Source organism: Anomalospiza imberbis, chromosome Z (assembly GCF_031753505.1).
Source record: "Anomalospiza imberbis isolate Cuckoo-Finch-1a 21T00152 chromosome Z, ASM3175350v1, whole genome shotgun sequence".
Lineage (NCBI taxonomy): Eukaryota > Metazoa > Chordata > Aves > Passeriformes > Viduidae > Anomalospiza > Anomalospiza imberbis.
In genome coordinates this window covers 44,280,559-44,300,854 of record NC_089721.1, presented here as the reverse complement: position 1 = coordinate 44,300,854, position 20,296 = coordinate 44,280,559, and the positions used below count along the sequence as shown (strand labels likewise).

General features: G+C 34.4%; 1 protein-coding gene across 2 annotated transcripts in view; it reads right to left on the bottom strand.

The window, feature by feature from the left end:
* The window catches only part of ARB2A (ARB2 cotranscriptional regulator A), a 237,664-nt gene that overhangs the window by 185,072 nt on the left and 32,296 nt on the right, over positions 1-20,296 (bottom strand). For both annotated transcript variants that reach the window (XM_068175708.1, XM_068175709.1), the window contains exons 4-5: positions 17,573-17,638; positions 9,129-9,320 (exon numbers count right to left, since the gene is read on the bottom strand). In XM_068175708.1, coding sequence (XP_068031809.1) covers positions 9,129-9,320; positions 17,573-17,638 — 258 coding nt within the window. The remainder of the gene's footprint in view (positions 1-9,128; positions 9,321-17,572; positions 17,639-20,296) is intronic.

Below are 20,296 nucleotides of genomic sequence, written 5' to 3'. Positions count from 1 at the left end.
GGTAGACTTGGCAGTGCTGGGTAAACAGTTGGACTCAATAATTTTAGAAGTCTTCTTCAACCTTAATGATTCTATGATTTGGTTTATCATTGCTGACACTTCCAAAAATCAATATTCACACTATCATTGACAAGATCACCTGAACAGAAAATGTTGCCAAAAAAACCATATGAAAGGTATTTGAAAATCTCTATTCCATGGTCAGATAAGCAAACTTGCATAGTTTATTACACATGAAAGTAAAGCCCAGCAAAGTTTCTATCCTAAATCGTACCACTCTGTGAAGGCACTGATTTCCCCACCACAGCTTTACTGGATGATCTCACACTGAAATGAGAGATACATCTGCTTCAGTAATCAGCTAAAACTAGACGTTACTTTTATGTACCGTACTCAGAGATAAATAACCATGAAGCTATGACCCAAATTCTCTAAATCAAAACAACACTGGATTACAACTAAACAATTGCAACCACAAATAATTTCTGCATTTCCAAGTACAATCATACTAGTATGTATTTACCCATCGATCTTTCAAATGACACACATATCATGAATTTAAAAGAAATCTGCAAAGAAACAGAAAAAGCCCCACTGCAATTTCAGAGCAGTTAATAAGTCACAGTTCCACAGCCAACTTGCCACAAGTATATCTCCAAAACCACACAGAAATACTTGTACCCTGCTGGACTTGAGACTAGTCTATACATTCTTGCTAATGTGTTGTAAGAAATCTGTATGCAGAATAATCTCTAACAAAAAACTTATTCTGGTGGCACAGATTTCATTCCAATGTAACTTACTAGAAAATACAATGTTGTGCTTCTCAAAAGCATTGGTTATGTACTTGCTAAAGCCTTGTTTAGTTACTGTTGCAGAGTACCGTCTGTGATTTTATTTTCCTTAAGAAAAATAAAAAGTTCAAATAAGCAAATAATTAATGAATGGTAAGAACCTTTTATTCCAAAGCCATTTATGCATTATTCATTGATATTTTGTACAGTAGGCATATTCTACACTATGTATGAAAACACCATTTTTTGCCAGGCTTTGACTTTCAAAATAGCTGCTTTAATAAAAATTATTATATGAAAAAATATCATTAAAAACTCAATAAATTTCTTCTAAAATCTGAAATTATCAAATACAATAATTATAAAGCGAGATGAATTTCAGTGTAAACCTCTTAATCTCTTTAGAAATTAATAGAATGTCCATAGAATGCTATTTAGACCTAAATTTTAAAATTACTGAATGTATATTACAATTTAAGCTTATTCATTAAGGTTCAAAGTTGCAAATGTTTTGTTAGCTAAAATGACTACTTGTAAATGTGTGTGTAGGAAATGAGAAAGTTAACAAATCTGAAGTTGTATTTTTATATAGAATTTAATCTCCATTCTTACAGTTATTAGACTACATAGACAATAAGACTATAAAATTAATGCATTGTCTTAAGTAGATCACATTACTCTTGAAGCAGATTGATTCTGTAATACTGCACACATTCAAACAAAAGCTCATAGTTTGAAAAACAAACAGGAAGGAAAATACAGTAGAAGTGCAAACCTGACCTATCTCTAATATTTTCTTTTCAAATCTAGGCTACTCAAGAATCTTCAACTAATTATTCCATTTTATTGATGGCATTTTTCCCAAGGGAAGTTATTTTAAAAGTTTAACCCCTGAGCAAGTCATGGCTTCTCCTGCCTTTGAAAGTGTCAAGTGCATTGATTATAACTGCAGGAAGTGTTACCTTCTACCCAGAGAACCTCACCCTGCACAATCTTAAACACTGTCTCTCTCCCAAAATGGCTTTGATTCAGCAATTCAGACCGCTTCAGCTGATATTAAAGGCAGAAGAACCACAGAAAAGGGATCAGCAGTTAAAACGAAATACAAAGAGGAAAAAGCCCAGATCTTGAATATAGCACCACAAAGCTTAAGAGAAAAGCAGTTTTGAAAAAGACATCAGAGTGACTAAAAAAGAACAACATGACAGAAATTAAACAAGATTTTTATGTTCCCCTTCTATGCATTTAAACTCATCTCAACCTCTATTGAAATTCTGATCATACCCAAACCCCAAGGCTTTTGACATACTTTCAAAAATCCACACCCCTTCTTACTCTTTTTTAAGTCCCCAGAGTCACTGTTGGGTATCCAACAAGTTGAATGGGGGGGGAGGGTCATAGTGGGGAAAGGAAGAATCCTAATATGCATATGATAAAAAAGGCAATTTAAACTCATATTAAATTTTTTCCTTAAAATGACAGTGACTATTTTAAATGTTCACTGTGTGTCCTTAATCTAATACTTACCCAATTAAAAAATTGCTGAAATAGTTTGACTGGAGAAAAAAATATTTTCAAGCCACATTTACCCAAGTATTCTTATCCTGAACAGTGATTTTCTTAGGTCAGTGACAAAGTACAAGTGAAATAACACAAGGTGCTACTGGAGTCTAAAACACAACAACCAGCAGAATAAAAGAAGACAAAGCAATCTCTAAATATCTCTACATTATCAAATTATGTACCCTGGAAAACTGTAAGAATGCAATATACACAATTAACACAACAATGGCAAATGTATCTGGGAAAGGATGCACTAAATTCCAAAGAGTCTTTTAGAATTGTAAGTGTGTGGCTTTTTTTCCAGTTCAGTCATGACAGGGCCAGAAGGTAATGATACATCTGCCATGATGCAACAAGCAGACCTGTCTTCTGTCAAGAGTTGAAATCATAAAGGAATAAGCTGTCATTAGCAACCCCTCTCCAAACAGTAGAGCTGTCATCTCATTGTTTTCCTCTGTTGGCACGGGGGCTGGTGTGGGCTTATATACCCTGTCAGCTCAATATTAGTCTAAGCTTTTAACCTTTTCCTGAATTTCTGGCTTAACATTTTAAGTCCTATACAGCTTATCATGTATTATTACGTATTTTGCGATCAATTAATACTGTTTTCAACTGTGCAAATTTTCCTTCTATCTGCTTGGTGACTAGAATTTGAGAGATTATTAATCCCTCAAAAAAATGTTTTTGAAGTAATTAAATATACTGCTTTTCAAATTTTCTTTCCAGAGTATTTAAAACCAATTAGATGCAACTCATTATTTAGAGATACACTGTGATTTGTGTTTACGTTTTTAGAGAGATCTCAATAGATCATCCAAAAACTCTTAAGTTTTCTTAGTATAATTACCACAAAAGTGGGAGTTCTAAACACAGGTTTTCTCTGCTAAAAAAGGACTTTACAAGCCACACTAGTTCTATGGTTTAACAGAATGAGTAAGTCAAGTAGATATACCACAGTCAGAAAAGCAGCATTTGAAATAAAATAGTAGAGCAAATTATTGCCCATTTTAGTGAAAGTCGATGGTTCAGTGATATAGTAGAAAACCCACATAAGATTATGATTGCTCTGGCACTGTAACTGACCATTAATAAATAAATTAGGTATTTTAACATCCTTCTGCAACAATACACATGGAAGACATAAAAGGCACATGAATATTAGTATTCCGTGGCAGAACTAACTGCAGTGAAATGTCAACTGTTTTTTTTTCCAGAAAGTGTCACTTGCCCTTATTATTGATACTATGCTAAATTTGTATAAACTATAAGACCAAACCAAACCAAACCAAAAAGTATGTTTGTTTAACAAGATATTCTATACTAAAAATTCAGATGTAAAAGCTTTTTTAGCAATATTTTTTGTTACTGTAATTTAAACTTAACATAATTTCTGGGCAACAATATGTAAATATCCACTATTGAAACTGACTGATTTTTATGAAGTTGAAATAGAAAATAAAAAAAGAGTGTGTGTTATCATACTAGTTATGAAGCATTAAGACTACTAAATCACATAAAATTTATAGTGGGAAAATTTACTGCTGTTACACTGAATGATTTTGTTGTTCCATTCAACTGCCTTACAAAACTAATGACATATTACTGCATGCTGACAAAAGTAATAACCCTCACCAATTCTTAGTAAATATTGCCAACCTGACAGTTTTCTACAAATGAATGACAATATTTTGACCAAAGAGAACAGAGATTATAAAAAAATGAAGAGTAAGATAAACACAACAGACAACTGAAACTGAAAACCATGTTTTTCCAGTTATTAAGGAAACATTTCCACAGCTAATACCCATCTCATGCAAAGCTTTGGCTTTTTGCTTGGTCATGTAAAGTCAGATTCTTAGGTGCTGCTCTATTTCTTCTAAAAACTTGTCCAGGTTCTTTGAAGAACCTATTTTCTAGCTATATGTCAAGTATCAATTCTCATTTAAATAATAATACAAGTATCTAAGATATCTTAATATCTGAACTTTAAATAAGGCAACAATTCTTTGATGGTTTTTAATTTTTGTTTAATAAATAAGTGACAGTTGCTGTGGTTGAATTTTATGAGCATCCCTGGGACCACAGCTGTCTTAGGTAACAAATTTACTGAATTTCCAAAGAGTCAGAAAACACAGTATTTCCCTGTACTTATGCAGTAAGCTGATATCCTCTTTATTCCCTAGAGGAGAGATAACAAAGTAGTACTCCCAAACTCTTCACTATGTCCAACCAAGGCAAGCTGAGCTTGTTTCCCCAGTGAACAAATTTCCTCTCTAAGTACAACTTCAGCCTCTCCTTCCCTAACAAAGTGAACAAGGGAGCCCCTCAACAACCATTATGAAACCAGGACTGTAAAATGTTTAATTGTTGACATGCCAAGTATATGACCTCATCACTAAATTGAAGAATTTGACTCTGTCTTTCATCACCTTTTCCTGGCACTACTTCAGTTACTGAATGCATGATTAAACAATAACTCATCTGAGAAGACCCTCACTGTACAAACCTGGATGAGCCATTTAGGCTAAATATATTTAAGACAGATTAAAATTACTCTTTTAATCTGCATTTATTTATTTATATTATTTACAGTTACTTTTTTATAAAAAGTGGAATATCTTCAGAGCAGAATTCTCATTATAAATGGAATAGTCACTCATTCCAGGGGAGAGACCTGGACTTCAGTCTCTCATACACCACATAACTGCTTCTGTCAAAAATCAGTGTTTCCCACTAGAGAAAGTTTCAGTAGAAAATTTCTATTTTAACAAAGCAGCAAATCTATGCAGTATTTTATACTGTATTTACAGGACATTGCCAGTTTCTTTTGTTTTAAATATATTTTTTAGTAAGTAGTTGTTTTAATTTAGCTTTTGTTACATTCTTAGTGCCTTATTAGCATATTTTTCTTTTTCATACTTGTTTTTCTAAAATAGGTTTTGTCCTACCACATTTTAATGTATTTACATGTGTTTTTCACATTGTGTACAATTTTCTCATTCTTTTCCAACAATCTGTTCTCTATCTAGTTGCTTATTTGTTCTCTTTATATTCATTCACATTTTAACATTTCTTTTACACTAGCAAGTTGAAATTTTCAAATTAGTAAAATAATGTTATCTCTTCACATAAACCCATGTCAACTAGTCACAATATCTCTTACACAAAAGACTGAATCTAAACAATAGGGGTAGATATAAAACATGGAACAAGAAGCATTACCTACAGGAATTGCACAGATGAAAAGAAAAACACATTTCTAGCTACTTGAATTATTTTTCTCTCCAAATCTTTTCTCTGCAATGTGCAGGGGCCCCAAAATACTAGCATTTTAAAATACAAAATTTAAAGTCCGTACATTGCTCCATTGTTCCACACATGCTTGAGAAGTGGGGTTTCTTAATTCTTTTTTTCCTCAAAAGTGTTGCATCAGATAGAGTTTCTACTCTTCCCTTAACTTCCTGTCTAGAAGTATCAGTTCATCCTGCTCATTCTACTGCTCACTGATAACCCCAGCTGCTTTCAGTTTTTCCAAGAATTGAACTGAGAACAGAAGCACAGAGAAAAGCAGTAGAGTTGTGGGGTTTGGCCTACTTAGAGGGTGGATTTTGACTTGTGTGGGCTTTTTTTTTTGAAAAGCGGTATTTCTGAATTAGTTCCTGCATATAGGACATTCAAGCACTACTGCTGTAATTCTCAATTTTTATTTTTTATATTAGAACCTTATCTTCAGTAAATGTTTTAAGCTGGCTGCAATGCCTGCATGTGTTGCTAAGTCACATTAGATCATGGGACTTTTCAAATACTACATATCATTATCCACTTCAAATTCACGTAAGTCTACTAGAACAAAAATCCATGTTCTCTTGTCATCAGCACTGATGCTTTGATAAGGTCTGCTGGTTTCATTCAAGAATGAGACCTCTCCTTAGAAGAAACATGTGGGAATCCAGGACATCCCTCTGGCTGTCCTGGCTGTCTCGAGACCCTGGCATGGGGCTCAGAGACCTTGGCACAAAGTCAAAAACACCTGTGGCTTCAATTTTAGCCCGTAAAAAAACCTGCCAACTTTGTATGAGGAATTACAAGCCACAAGGGTTTGAGTAGTGTGGTAGTTTAATTAACCCACGGTGAAAAAGTAGAATTTTGGGGCCTTTTAGAATGGGGTTCAAGGGGACAAGATGGAAGGATTTGGGCGTGTCCTGACCTTCTTCTCCTTCTCCTTGCCCTCCATGTCTTGGTGTGATGGTGACACTTTTCTATTGGTTTAAGGTAGAGACACACTGTCCAACATAAATGATAGATATTAGCACATTATTGTAAACATAGTACACGTAGTTTTTAGTATAAAATGCAAACACCGCCCTAGAGGGCACACAGAGTGCCATGGCCGACTTGCTAGACAGAGCTTAGCAGGTCAGAGAAAGAATGTTACAGATAAGAGAAAATAAACAGCCTTGAGAAGCCAACCCTACGCATTCAGAGTTCTTTGGCTGCGCAGGCTGGGAAGAAGGACTTTTCCATTCTCAGGGTCACCCTGACACCCGGACCCCGAGAGAAACATAGAAGCATCTAGGAAAATAATTCCCTACTTCAAATAATGTTGCATGAGGGACTAGCACAATTTTCATTCAGGCTTTTTATAATCTAGGCTAGTTATTTTCATAAGTGACATAAGTGACTAAATCAACTAGAGGACTGAACGCCAGAAAAGGATGCAATTTTTACCATTATTTGTATTATATGGAGTCATTACACTCAGTCTACCATAATTTCCTGCATTTACAAATGCAATTCATATGATCTGTGCCTGAAGCTGATAGGATATCAGCATGTACCTATATGTATTCTCTTTTTAATCTTAACCAAATGATTCTAAATACTTTTAGTGCAGTCCAACTTCCATAAAATATTGCCTTATCTAGCCAAATACAAAACCAATTCCCAGTACAGGGATTACAGGATACAAAAAAATAGCAACACATTTAATGACATAAGTTAATTTGATTTAATACAACTGAATACAATCTATTCTTCACTTTTCATGCAAAAAAATCACTGTAAATTATATGTGTCCTAAACATTTAGTATACTTACCAGAATTTTAAGATGCACAAAAAGAGAAGTAGATTTTACAGTAGCTGGAATTACTGAACTAAAGAGAACTACAAATTAAAAAACCGTATTAAGGAAAAGCTCGAAGATTAGAACACAAAGATTGATGTACCAATGTTATTTAATGATTACATTTTTGTAAAAACATTTTCTCGTCCAACAACTGGGACTTGTTCCTGTATTGTTTTTTAAAGAAGCATTCAAAATGCAGAGATAAATAATCTGGTTTTAAGTATAACAGCCATTTGAGAAAATAGAGGTTTGATCTCTGTCATACTGGCAAAAATCACTGCAGAAAATAAATAAAAATAACAAACCAGCAAAAGAAATATAATTCCACTCAACTAGAAATAACCCTTAAAAATGATGTGTTAAATTAGGGTTAGTATCCCAGTTTGAAATATTCAGTCTATCATGTTACCCAACACAGCAGCATCCCTAGGATAGAACAAAAATGCAAGCATGTAAACACGTACAAAAGCATGTATAAAAATTGAAGTAACTACAGCTATTTGGGTTTCTTGGGAAATGTTTTGGAACCAGAAGTTCTGGCACTAGGAGTCTCATACTGGACCCACCATACATCTGTACGGCACTCAGTAATCTTGAGGTACGTTTGATTCTGTCTAAATCTGAACCTTGGTTTAAAATGAATAAAATGAATAAAAAACTTAATGTTAGGAAAAGATAAGCCTCACTTTCACAGGCTAGGTTTCTTTTTCTCACGAAGTGTAGTCTGGTGCTTTGATAACTTACTGGCCTAATGTTTTTGTATGTTTTCTTTCTTTGCTTTATTGAAAAAAGTACCATTTTTTATCCTGAATATTTTAAAGACAGCTGCAAAAAATATCCATCAACTGCAAAAATTAATGACCTACCAAAATATGTAACAGTAACAATGACAACACTGATATTTACAGTAGAACATTAGCTTAACTTGGCAAATATAATAGAAACAGTAACAATTAAAAAAAGCCATTCCAAAGTTTACTACAGGAAGTTTTCTTTACGTAGCAGGGTGCACGTGATGAATTACTCCTGCAATGTTCCAATGACAAAAACGTAACAGAAATTGTCCGCTATCTCTCAAATAGATATAACAAAATAGTGTCAACAAAATATGAATGTCTTCTATTGTCAAATATTGATAAGTAATGAATCAGTATTTAGTGCAAATCTGAAAAAGACTGTGCCTTTAATAAATTCAGTACAAGCCTAGTAAAAACGATTGCTTGTTATCATGAAAGCTCATGTTACCGTTAGATTACAGCAGTCATTGAGCAATAATATGTACAAATTAAATTAAATATAAAAGAAAACAATCCAAATTGTAATAAATTTCTGTAGTGTCTTCTGCTGCACCGCATCAGCTGCTGGATCTTGTCATAGTATTGGCCATATTAAACTACATGGTGGTCCCAACACAATGTCACATGCAACTAAATTTTATTTTACTGCAAGACAGAAACTTGGTTCCTCTAGAAGAAAGTTCCAACAAAACAAAAAAAGTATTCCCATCACAAATACAATGATCACACAGAAACATATAGAATACTGATAAAAAAATTAAAACATCACAGGTTCACAGTTCTTCATGCACAGGCACACACAGGTACATCCACAGCACACACCTTACATCCTTGAACTTTCACTTACCTCAATTGCTCTCTTTATGTACGGTATCTGTGTCCCACTGTCCAGATCTTCATTAATTATGAGTCTCCTGGCCCACTGACCAGCTCTGACAACACCATTACCATGAATTAAGACCAACAGCTTGTCAGGATTTACTAATGCATCTTCACTCATAAAGATAAAGCTCTTTGGTTCAGTCTCAATTGCATCAACCTGCAGTTACACACAACACACATTTTAATGCATCAATATAATTCTTTGAAAGAAAATCTGTAGTTATAAAGTTATCTACCAAATTTATAAAAAAAACCATTCACCATTAAACAACCATTTCAATGCATGCATGCCCAGGACTAAGTAAAAATAAAGCAAAACATACAATGTAACTTTGAAACACATAAACATACCACATTTTAGAACAGTAATCCAAGGGATATTTAAAATTAAGAAAAGGGGTAAAAGGTGTACTTAAGCTTTGAAACATCAGTTGTTTACAAAAACTTACAGGAAAGGAAGAAAGTCCATAAATGAGCAATTGGAGGTGGCAAGAGGGAAAGAAGTAATTTCTCACCTCTGATAAGCCTGAAGCAACAATAAATTCTAACATAATACGAAAAAAAATATCCTGGAGAGTTCCAAATCAGCCACCTTAACATAAATACTTGATAAACTCGATACATATAGGAACCAGTACTGTAAATTTATTTGTTACAAATTTAATAGGATAGGTCTAATAAAATATAGAAATCCTATTTGGTTCTAAATAATAGCTTCATTAATAGTCCTCCTGTACCAGAGTCAATGCTTAGCTACTTTGCTGTAGGAAGAGACCAACAATTAGCTTTGATATTCAGCAAATTGCAACCTGATATCACATAAGTATCATTTTTTCTTCAATATAAACTAAAATTTTTACATTTGGTTTAGCAATCCTGTCTCAAGATCAAAGAACTATCCTGATGTAAATACCAGTAGGGCAAAACAAATCTTCATGTCTACTTGTTCTTCTCTTTCTACTATATGAATACATAGAAAAGAACAAAACAGGCAAATCTCTCCCTCTCCTACTGTACACCACACCCCTCCACCTCCACAGCCTAACTGTCCATCTGCTAGGAACATTGTCTGCAACAGAGAAGAAAAACTGATCAGGTTATGATCTCCATGTTGAGGAAGAAGAAATTGGCTATTTGGATTAGTTTTTTCTCATATACGTGTACAAATTCTTAACTATCCATAGAATAGGAAAAATTAATTCTGCATGCATCTTCAGACTTTTTTAATGTAAGTCCTACCAAACCTTTTTTTAAATGAAGTCAATGAGGCTACCTGAACAAAACAAATTTGTAAATGAAAGAATGGTCATGTCTCTCCTCAGTATTTGCCATACCACTGAAGACCTTATTCCCCTGCTCCAAAATAAAGTAACATCTCACATGCCTCAGAGTTTGCACAGGAAATGTACTCACTTTCTCTCACACTTTGTGCAAAAATAGAAAATACAGTAAAGAATATGTTCTATTGAAAAGACTAGGGCTACAGTCAGATCATGCGGCTGCTTCTGAAATAGCAGTATTGACACCTTAAAAGGTGAAACAGATTAGGTAAAAAGTCAGCCAACACTGAATCTCAGATAGTACTTGGCAAGGTTTAAGTGACTTCTACCCATAAACTGGATATTTACAACACTATAGTTAGGAAAAAAAAATGTGGATTTGCATTTCAGACTAATGTGCAACTTAGCTGTAGGTTTTAGCACTTATATCACTTTTAAGTGCTAAAGTTTATATAGTAGTATATAGGAAATACTAGCACTTAGTAGTCATATGTACTAGCAGATACAGCTAGTTCACATTTCTGCAAATAATTTAATTTTAAACAGCTGAAATTATCTACCAAGATCATAAAAAAATTACTTTTGAGTATTTTCCCAAAATTAAACAAATTTAAAGAATTTTGTTAAGCTAATTTAACTTTAAACAGTAGTAATTTATTAGATCCAGCGTTCCCTAAAGAATGCATGTCAAAATCACTCCTATACACAATCTTACTTTACTAACAGATCAACATAGAATGCCATTTAATGCCAGACACACTTAGGCCACATAAAATACTTTGCAATTATTAGGCACTTGTTCTTCCAGACCTACTCATGGTCAATGACTTCTGATCACTTAAATCTAAACTGAATAAATAGAGGAAAATGTTTTATAATTAAACAATTTGATTCAACATTGTTATTAACAGGTGAAAATGTTTTATAATTAAACAATTTGATTCAACATTGTTATTAACAGGTGAAAACAATTCCAGTAATCTGTAGCTAGGTGTGCTAAACCTATCTAAATTATAATGATAATTTACTGTTTAAAACTACTGTTTAATTTTCTTTTTCATAGATTTTTTCCTAATGCACAATAATTCCTTTAAGTTTATGAATGCAGGCAGCTATGGTGAGATCTCTACATATATTATGAGATTCTTAATGTTTTCAAACAGTGAACTTCCTTTTTCCATATGATTTCTGTCCCAAATGAGTTTTCACCTAATACAGTAGTACCAGTCTATAAAGTATTTCAACAGCACATTAGTATTAGTATATGTGCATTAGTATTTTGCACAGATGCTATAAATATATAGAGTAAAATAAAACTACACTTGAAATCTAAAATTATTGTCATCCATGCTACCACATCAACAATTAGCCATTACTAATTCAAGATTTATGAGATCTGACAGGGTTCCAAGAGTCTTTTATTCTATATATTGGAGGTTTATAAGATTGAATGTTGACAAGGAAAGAAAATCCACAAGTATTTTTCTTATTATTTTTCTTATTATTTTTCTTACTAAGTATTTTTCTTATTTCCGTTGAGAAACGTGACAAAATTATGAGCTTTGAGCCTACAAAGTAGGTATGAACTGTAACTGGAGGAAGAACATGGCAAATGAGTGGAATTAAAATTGCTAAGACCCATAAAAGATTGTGAGAATTGTGAGCAGCTGGTGGAGAGAAAAATCTGCTCATTTGCTTCCCAAGATGAAAAGTCATCTTTCATGTGTTTCAACATTAACCTCACTAACTCACTTTACACAGTACTGAGAATCCTGATTTAGAATTTTTCAATCAAAAATGTAAAACTGAGAACTGCTGATTAATATTACAGGCAGCTAAACAACATTTGACTATTACCACAACTAACTTAACAAACCTAAAATCTGTGGAAATTATACAAACAAGTATTAACTTCACTTAAGTAACAAAACCGGCAAAAGGAACATGCATTGGAGAAAACAGACCATTGTTTCTCAAAGAAAAATAATTCTTCAGTGAACTTTTACCTATTGAAGTGAAAGAGGAAAGCACTGATAACTGAAAAGATTCTGCAAAGTGAGACATTTCAGTGCTATTGCCAATTAAACATGTGTCCTGGTTTCAGCCAGGATAGAGTTAATTTCTTCTCAGTAGCTGATACAGTGCAGTGTTTTGGCTTCAGAACAAGAATGGTATCGATAACACTTAGGTATAACACTGATATTTTGGTTTTCTGCTAAGTTGTGTTTATCCAAAATCAAGGACTTCCTTTTCCTTGTCTCATGTTCTGCCAGTGAAAAGGTATGGAAAATAAACTTGGAGGGAGCATGGCTGGGACAGGTGCCCTGAACTGGCAAAGGAATATTCCACACCCCAGAATATCATGCCCAGGATATAAACTGGGGGGAGTTACCCAGAAGCATGGCCAATCTGGGTTCAGGTATCAGGGTCTGGCATCTGGCATTGCACATCATTTGTTTTTTGTCTTATAATTTACCAGTATCACTGTATTTTACTTTGGGTTGTTAAACTATTTTTATCTCAGCTAACAAGTTTTACTTTGATTCTCCTCCCCATTCCACTGGTGTTGGGGGAGATAAAAGGAGGGTTGAGCAAGCAGCTGCATGGTGCTTAATTTCCAGCCAGGCTTAAAACCACTACAACATGTTACTAATTATTTAAACTTCCATCTCATGCTTCCCCAGAAGCTGTTAAAGATGCAGTTAACTTAGAAGCACACTCTGTTTATATTCTGTTTGTCCTCAATAGCTAAAGAAGAGATAAGATCAATCATTGATTATGCCACTAAAACTAGAGAAATATTTCATCCGGCTAAAAAAAATGCGGTCTTCCTTTTACTTCTAACATAACCTTCGATGGAGTGCAAAAAGAAACTTTAGAAGTAGTAACTGAATGGCCTCTTCCTAGATATGAGACTCTTTATTAAAATGTTAAAGTCCAGTAGTACATGTTGAACACTATTAGAAGTGCAATGCTTTATAGTAACAATAATTCAACATGGATCTTGGCCTCGCTGCGTAGGAAAAAAATGTTCAGAATCGTTTAGTCAAAGATGCTGGCATAATACAGTACTGGGCAAGCTCTCTTAATCTGCCAACTGGTCTTACTTTCATACCTGAAAACAAATGAATTAATTTTTGTATCCCTAACTAAAGCTGCCACCTATGAAAGCAAAACAAAGACAGCAAGTTGGACTTTACGCACAAGGTTGAAATTAAGGAAGATGAGAGAACATAAAATGCCATCATGCTAAACCTTTGAATCATAGTATTTCCATTCCCTACTAAAATTATGCTGAAAAAAAGCACACTCCACCTAACACAGTCCTGAAACATATTTCAAATATTCAAAAATCACAGCACTGCCAGCTTCGTTATCAGCTGACAGGAAAAGGAAAGCCAATACAACAACTTTCTGATCACCTGTGATGAAGTTAAAAGAATAAAAGTTTTTGTACTTATCTCTAAAATATGCATATAAAAAGGAAAAAGGTCGTATATATATATATATATATATATATATATATATATACACACACAAACACACACATACATATGAGCCATCTTGGTCAGACTAAGCTCCAGGGTCCTGTTTCTGACAACTGGCAGATTGTGTAAGGGAACAGTAAAAACAGAGTGGTAATAGAGTGATTCTTGTCTGGCTTTGACAGCCAGTAACTTTGGAACCTTGCAAGCCACAGTTTATACAACTGGGCAAGCATGTAAAATAGTTCAAGGCACCTATCCCACCTTAATATCGTCAAATGGTTTTTCTGACTGCATTATACCTCTCTCCTTGACAGTATTCTGTGGCAATGAGTTCCACAATATAAATGGGACATATATGAAATAATACTGTCTCTTTCAGTAGAAAAGAGACATTTTCTACTGCCTGAAAATTTAAACTTGATGCCCCTTAGGTTCTCTATTATGAAAAAGGCAAAAACCCATTTCCTATTCATCTTCTCTTCACCTTTCATGATTTTATAGATTTGTCATATTCCTTCCTCAGCCATCTATTTTCCAAGCTGAAGAATCTTTGTTTAATCTTTCTTTATCTGAAAAGAACTTCATGCCTGTGATCATCCTTGCAACCCTCCTCTGTATTTCTTTTTAATTCTTCACATCCTTTTTGATATAGTGTCCAGACTTCATGCAGTGTTTAACATGAGGGCCCACATGATGAGTGGAATGACGATGTTTTTCTGTTTTGTTCTCGATACCTCATAATTCCTAACATCCTATTTGCTTTGAGGGTTTATGACTGCCATTGAGCACTCACTAATGTTCACAGAGATCTACTCACAATCACTCCAAGCTCTTTCCTGAGTTTTAATAGCTCATTTAGAGGCCACTGTTGTGTTTACAGAGTGAGTTATTTTCCCATAATTTCGTATTTACCAGAATTTAATCTCCTGTCATTTAATCATCCAGTTATTCAGCATCAATAAATAATTTCCCAACTCATCATAATCAGCTTTAGGTTTAACTATCCCAAATAATTTTAGGAAAAAAACCAGAAAAGTTTGTTAGCTTTTATTATCTCCTTTTTTCCCCTCTTGCTTACAACTATGTCAGGCCCTAAAAGCATTTCACTGGTAACAGTTTACTTCATCTGTAAAATATGAACACCTTTCTCCCCTTCTAACCAATTAACTCTTAAGGGGACTACCTTCTCCTGTGCTTTTTAAAAGCATTTAAGTTTGCTGACAGTTCACTGGAAGTATCTGTACTCTTTTACTGACAAGATTTTTCTTCTTCATGTGATCTCTGGCACCTGCAATGAATTCTGGATTTTTTTTTGAAGAAACTTGTACTAATTTCCTCCAATATATTATTATTATTAGCTGATTTTGGCAATAAGTTAAATTGGTTGTTCTGCAGCTTCATGTTTGACTTCTTAAAGAACCCTAGGTTTTAGAAAAAATCTCACCCTGGAATTTGTTTATTGTACAATATATTAACTTGTCTTCAGGTCTCCTCTGTTGATATGACAAATTTCAGACAGTTGCTCAGAATTATACTGGACAAGTAGTATTGGAATTAATAATGTTAGTTTTTTTTTATTTGACCTTGGTGTTCATTTTAGCTGCAGTTCATCTACTGGCCTTATCAGCTCTCTTTTATTATTAGCCTTTACAACTCTAACAAGCTCCTCAAATTTGGTTTTTCTGAACTTACTGTGATTTTACATGTAACTTACCAACATTTATATTCTCTTCTATTCTCATCCTAAAAGCTGTTTTATTACTTTTACTAGTTTCCTTTATTAGTTTCAGCTAGAGAATTTTGTGTCCTTACTTGGGAGTCTGTCAGTGGTGATTTAAACCTAGCTTTTACACAGCTTTAATTTTTCAACTTCCATATACATTGTTTTAATTTTTCACTTTTGTATATGACTTCATAACCTATTTTTGACTACACATAACAGCCACTCCTGTGGCTGGCTACACATAACAGCCACTCCTGAAGAACGGTGTTCATACCTCATGTGAATCTTTCCACAATGCTCACAATTAGACACCTGCATATTTTTTGCTTTCTTATTTTGCTCCAAAATGCAATTAAATCATGACATTTCACAGAAATTGAAAATCATACATTTGAGAATAGCTTAAATGTATTACTGAACAACTGTACTGAACTGTACTGAACAACTATCCATTGGCACTATACAATTTCTAAATACAAGTAAAGAGATTAATCCAAAAGTGGGAACTAGCCAGGACCACTCCTCTTCCAAGCTAAGAAACTCAAACCTTAGAGCCAGGCAGATGAATCACCACTGGTGTGACACAGGTGTTGGAGGTGCTGTAATACTTATCTCGAGTTTCTTCATCTTCATGCTTGGGAGCTAATTGATCAGCTTTAGCATTGCTCTACTTATATGCATATTCTTCATATTATTTTTTACAAATCAAAGAAAGTCCTATGGCCTTAAAATCTGGGCACTTCAAAGTTTATAAAAGACAGCTTCATGGTTTCACAGATGAAGTGTGACATGGCTTGAGAAGTCTTTTGACACATTATCTTTCTGGAAATACTTCTTGGACCAAGAAAGAAAATTAGCCAAAAAGCTGGAGATCATAACTAGCACTGCACCAGACAGACTGTCATGATGAACCCAATCCTATGTCTGTCTACACAATAAAATCTGAAGTGGGGAAATGGTTGCTCAGTCTTGGTTCACAGGGCATTAGTGCAAGTACCAAGCTGGGAGTATTGCCCTTCGATTTCTCTGTGAACCTCATAGCTCAGCTCCTTCTACTATGACCACGAGACACTGAAAAAGCCTTCTAGGAAACTGTAAGTAGTTTGGTCAGGTCATCAAAACATTCCCTAAGCAACACTCAGGGAATGGAAATGGGAATAGTGAAATGTTACAGAACTGTTAACGCAAAAGACCTTTTCCTTCTGTAGCCTAAACAAGTTTTCCTTGACTGAATATGAAGGTTCCTCTGAGAATGACAGCAATTCAAAAGATTTCAAAAAGCATAGGAATAAGCCTTCATAATGATGGAAAATCTACATAGTGTTGTCACACTCCAGTCTCCCCTGTGCTCTCCAGTATAGAATATAAAAATATCTGAACATCATCATATCACATCACAGGTATTTATAAACACTCTGATATGTGGGGGAGCACTTCATCTTTTAAAAGGGTTGATTAAATGCTTTCACTAAGCTACAAAAGCACTTTACATTACATATATATTACAAATTACTGAAAAAGTGTTGTTTTAAAAAATGACTTGGAGTATTTTACTGATACTGAATGTGAGCACAGTCCGCCGCCTGCAAAGACATTTCTGTTCTCTAAACCCGGCTGTAGACAGCTCAAAATATCCACAAATACTTTTCAGAAAGCTTATGGTGCCCCTATTAAAAGTACCACATTTTGAAGAATCTGGTAAGGTAAGGAAGGCTCAGTTGGGGAAATCAAACACATGAGAAGTCAGGTGGAACCACATCTCCAGATGCATACACATGCAAAATGCAAAGGCAGTCTCCTGAAACAATGCCCTGCACAGAGCTCTGGCACACCTTGTCTTTATATGAATGTGGGATCACAGGCTGTGCTGGGTACAGTTTCAAAAAACAATGTCTTCAGAAAAATAAATTATACTTACTGGAAGAGTTACTTTCTTCAAGTGGCATTCATTCTGCAGTAGTTCATAAATGTATTTAGTAATGATCTGGAAGAAAAGAAAAAACAGAAATGCCACCAAGATACTAGAACACGTACAATAATGACATATGCAGGTAGACAAGTTAAAGGCTAATTGGTTAAACTTCTAAGCACTTATATATGTTTTGACACTTTCCTGAATCCTTTACTGTCCCCAGAGGACACAAGGTAAAACGACGCACCACAGCTATGGTCACGATGAAGAGACTAATTTATTTCCTCTAACTCCAACATTTATAGTTCTCAAAAGGTGCCAGTGGATTGGAGGGTGAATGTGCCACCTCTCCAACGACAATGGACAAACTACCAGTACATCAAATTTCTCTGCCTCTATGAAAGAATGCAAAACAATAGGTTGTTCACAGAAAGTTGTGTGAGAAAGTTTTCTAGAAGAATGTAAACTCAGAAGGATTTAGAAAATCCTAAGAAATCAGGGCGACACTTTACTGTATAACTAATTATAGAACTTGGAGCTTTAGACATAAAATTCTCTCTGCTTCACAGAAAAGACTCCTTGCCAGTACAATGGAAGGGTAACTGTACCTGTGAATTCATCATGCACTACTGTGTGAATAATTAAGTGAATAACAACCTCAAAACTAAGGTTTATAACTAATTAATATCTACTCGGGGTGTAGAAGAAAGGCTCTCTTTGTAAAGAAATACTTTTAAAGCATTTTGTGTACTAGCAGATTTCTGGAATTCTCTCCCCTCCAGGTTCACTTCATGATTTACATGGAGAGCAGATTTGTAGCCACACTCAGCTACGTTACCTTGCCATTTCTACTCACTGAACAGGGGAGGTATAGGTCAAAGATTGCTAAATAGAAGAAAACCCCATACAGAATGCCCACTGTGGGGGAGTTTATGTCCCTTTTCTCCATGTAGGAATAAAATTGAAATTTCAATCCTGAAACCAAAGATATAATTTCAGAAAGCAACAAAATGAAGAAAGAAAAAACCAAAACCCAAACAAAACACCATAAAAACCCACAAACAAAAAACACCTGAACAAACAAAAACAACATAAAAAACCCAAACAAAACCACAAAACCAAACAAACCAAAACCCACCAGAAAATTAAAAAAAATTACAAAACCACAAACCCCACAAAACTCAACGTTATTGCGACAAAAGACTTGCCTTCTTAAATGTCACAAAGTTGTTCACATTTCAAATTCTTGCCTACCATCTAAGGACATTTTTTTTCTGCTCTTACATATTCTAAGAAAAATGGAGATGCAGATGTAAATACTTTCTAACTATAATTAATTTGGGAATTAAACTGAGGAACAAACAGGTACTTCATCCATGTGAGGCTGTAAAAATGATGTGGTCGTTACTGCCTGGATTTCAATGGCTATACGAGTTTGAAAAAAGAAAAAAAAGGCAAATTAAAGAAGCAAAATAAAGGACTCATTTTAGGAGGCTGAAATGGTGCTTGCCTTCTCTTTAGCTCAGGGAATGGTATTTAAATTTCAGACAGGACAAGATCTAAGTCTCAGAATATTAATCCAAGAATATCCGGATACAAATCCAGACAGTATTCTTTAGACAAACACCTGAAGGCCACAATTATATCCATCTGAACCCACAGTATATTAAGCCCCAACAGAAACATCGCTATAACAAAGATCTCAAGTGATGGCATCTTAATTACACACTATCATCCAAGCAAGTAGGAGCCAGGGTGTCATAAACTTAAAATTTAACTTTCCAAATGCTCAATTACAAAAAGAAGTTTCAATGAAGTCCAAAAGTTTTATTATTTAAATGTGAGGAAACACAATATGCAAATGTTTTGAACACATATGAACAAAATGCAAGTGCCAATGAAAGCTAATTAAAAATGTTGGTATATGCCCCTCCTTTCCTTTATCTAAACCCCCAAATCCTTACTAGGATTATAAGAATTCTTTCTGATCCTGCTCAAATATATTTATTGATAGAATTATGTTCAAAAAACTTTATGGTTTACAGAAAATCAGTCCTTCTGAACATTATTATCTACACAGAAAGTGCAATTGGAGAAGGAATTCAGCTGCGAGCGATGAGTTGATTTAAGACATATTTATCCCCAAAGCAGCATACTAGGAACATGCATACAGTGTACTTTTACCTTCAGGGGCAAACTTTTTATGGTTCACCGAAATCGACTACAGTGGAATACCAACAAGTAAAGCAGTTATGTTCCTGCAGTCTCAAATGCTAATGCTGTACCGACATTAAATTGAGTATAATGATAACACAGACTACAACACAGAAATTTTGTTTTTAACTCTCTACTCAAGCATCTACTCACTGTCAAAATCTCTAAAAGAAAACTTGTAAGAGAAAAACGGCTATGCAGAAAATATACTTTAGATACCACTTGTGAAAGTCTACCCCTCTTACATCTGTTTGTACATATTTGTTCTATTCTTTCTCATTTATTTAGACCGTGTGTCTTCAGAGCAGAAATAAACCTTCACTCATTTTTTCCACAGCCCATCTCAATGGGGCTGTCATTCTAACTGACTCTTTAAGCACTAGTCTAATACCATAAAGAGTAATACAGCCTTAAAAATAGGAATGTTGAATCAGTAGAACACTCTGGTGTGACAAAGACTTAACCTAATAAATGCTTTCAATAAAAGCAAACATAAAGAAAGATACAGGAGGTGGA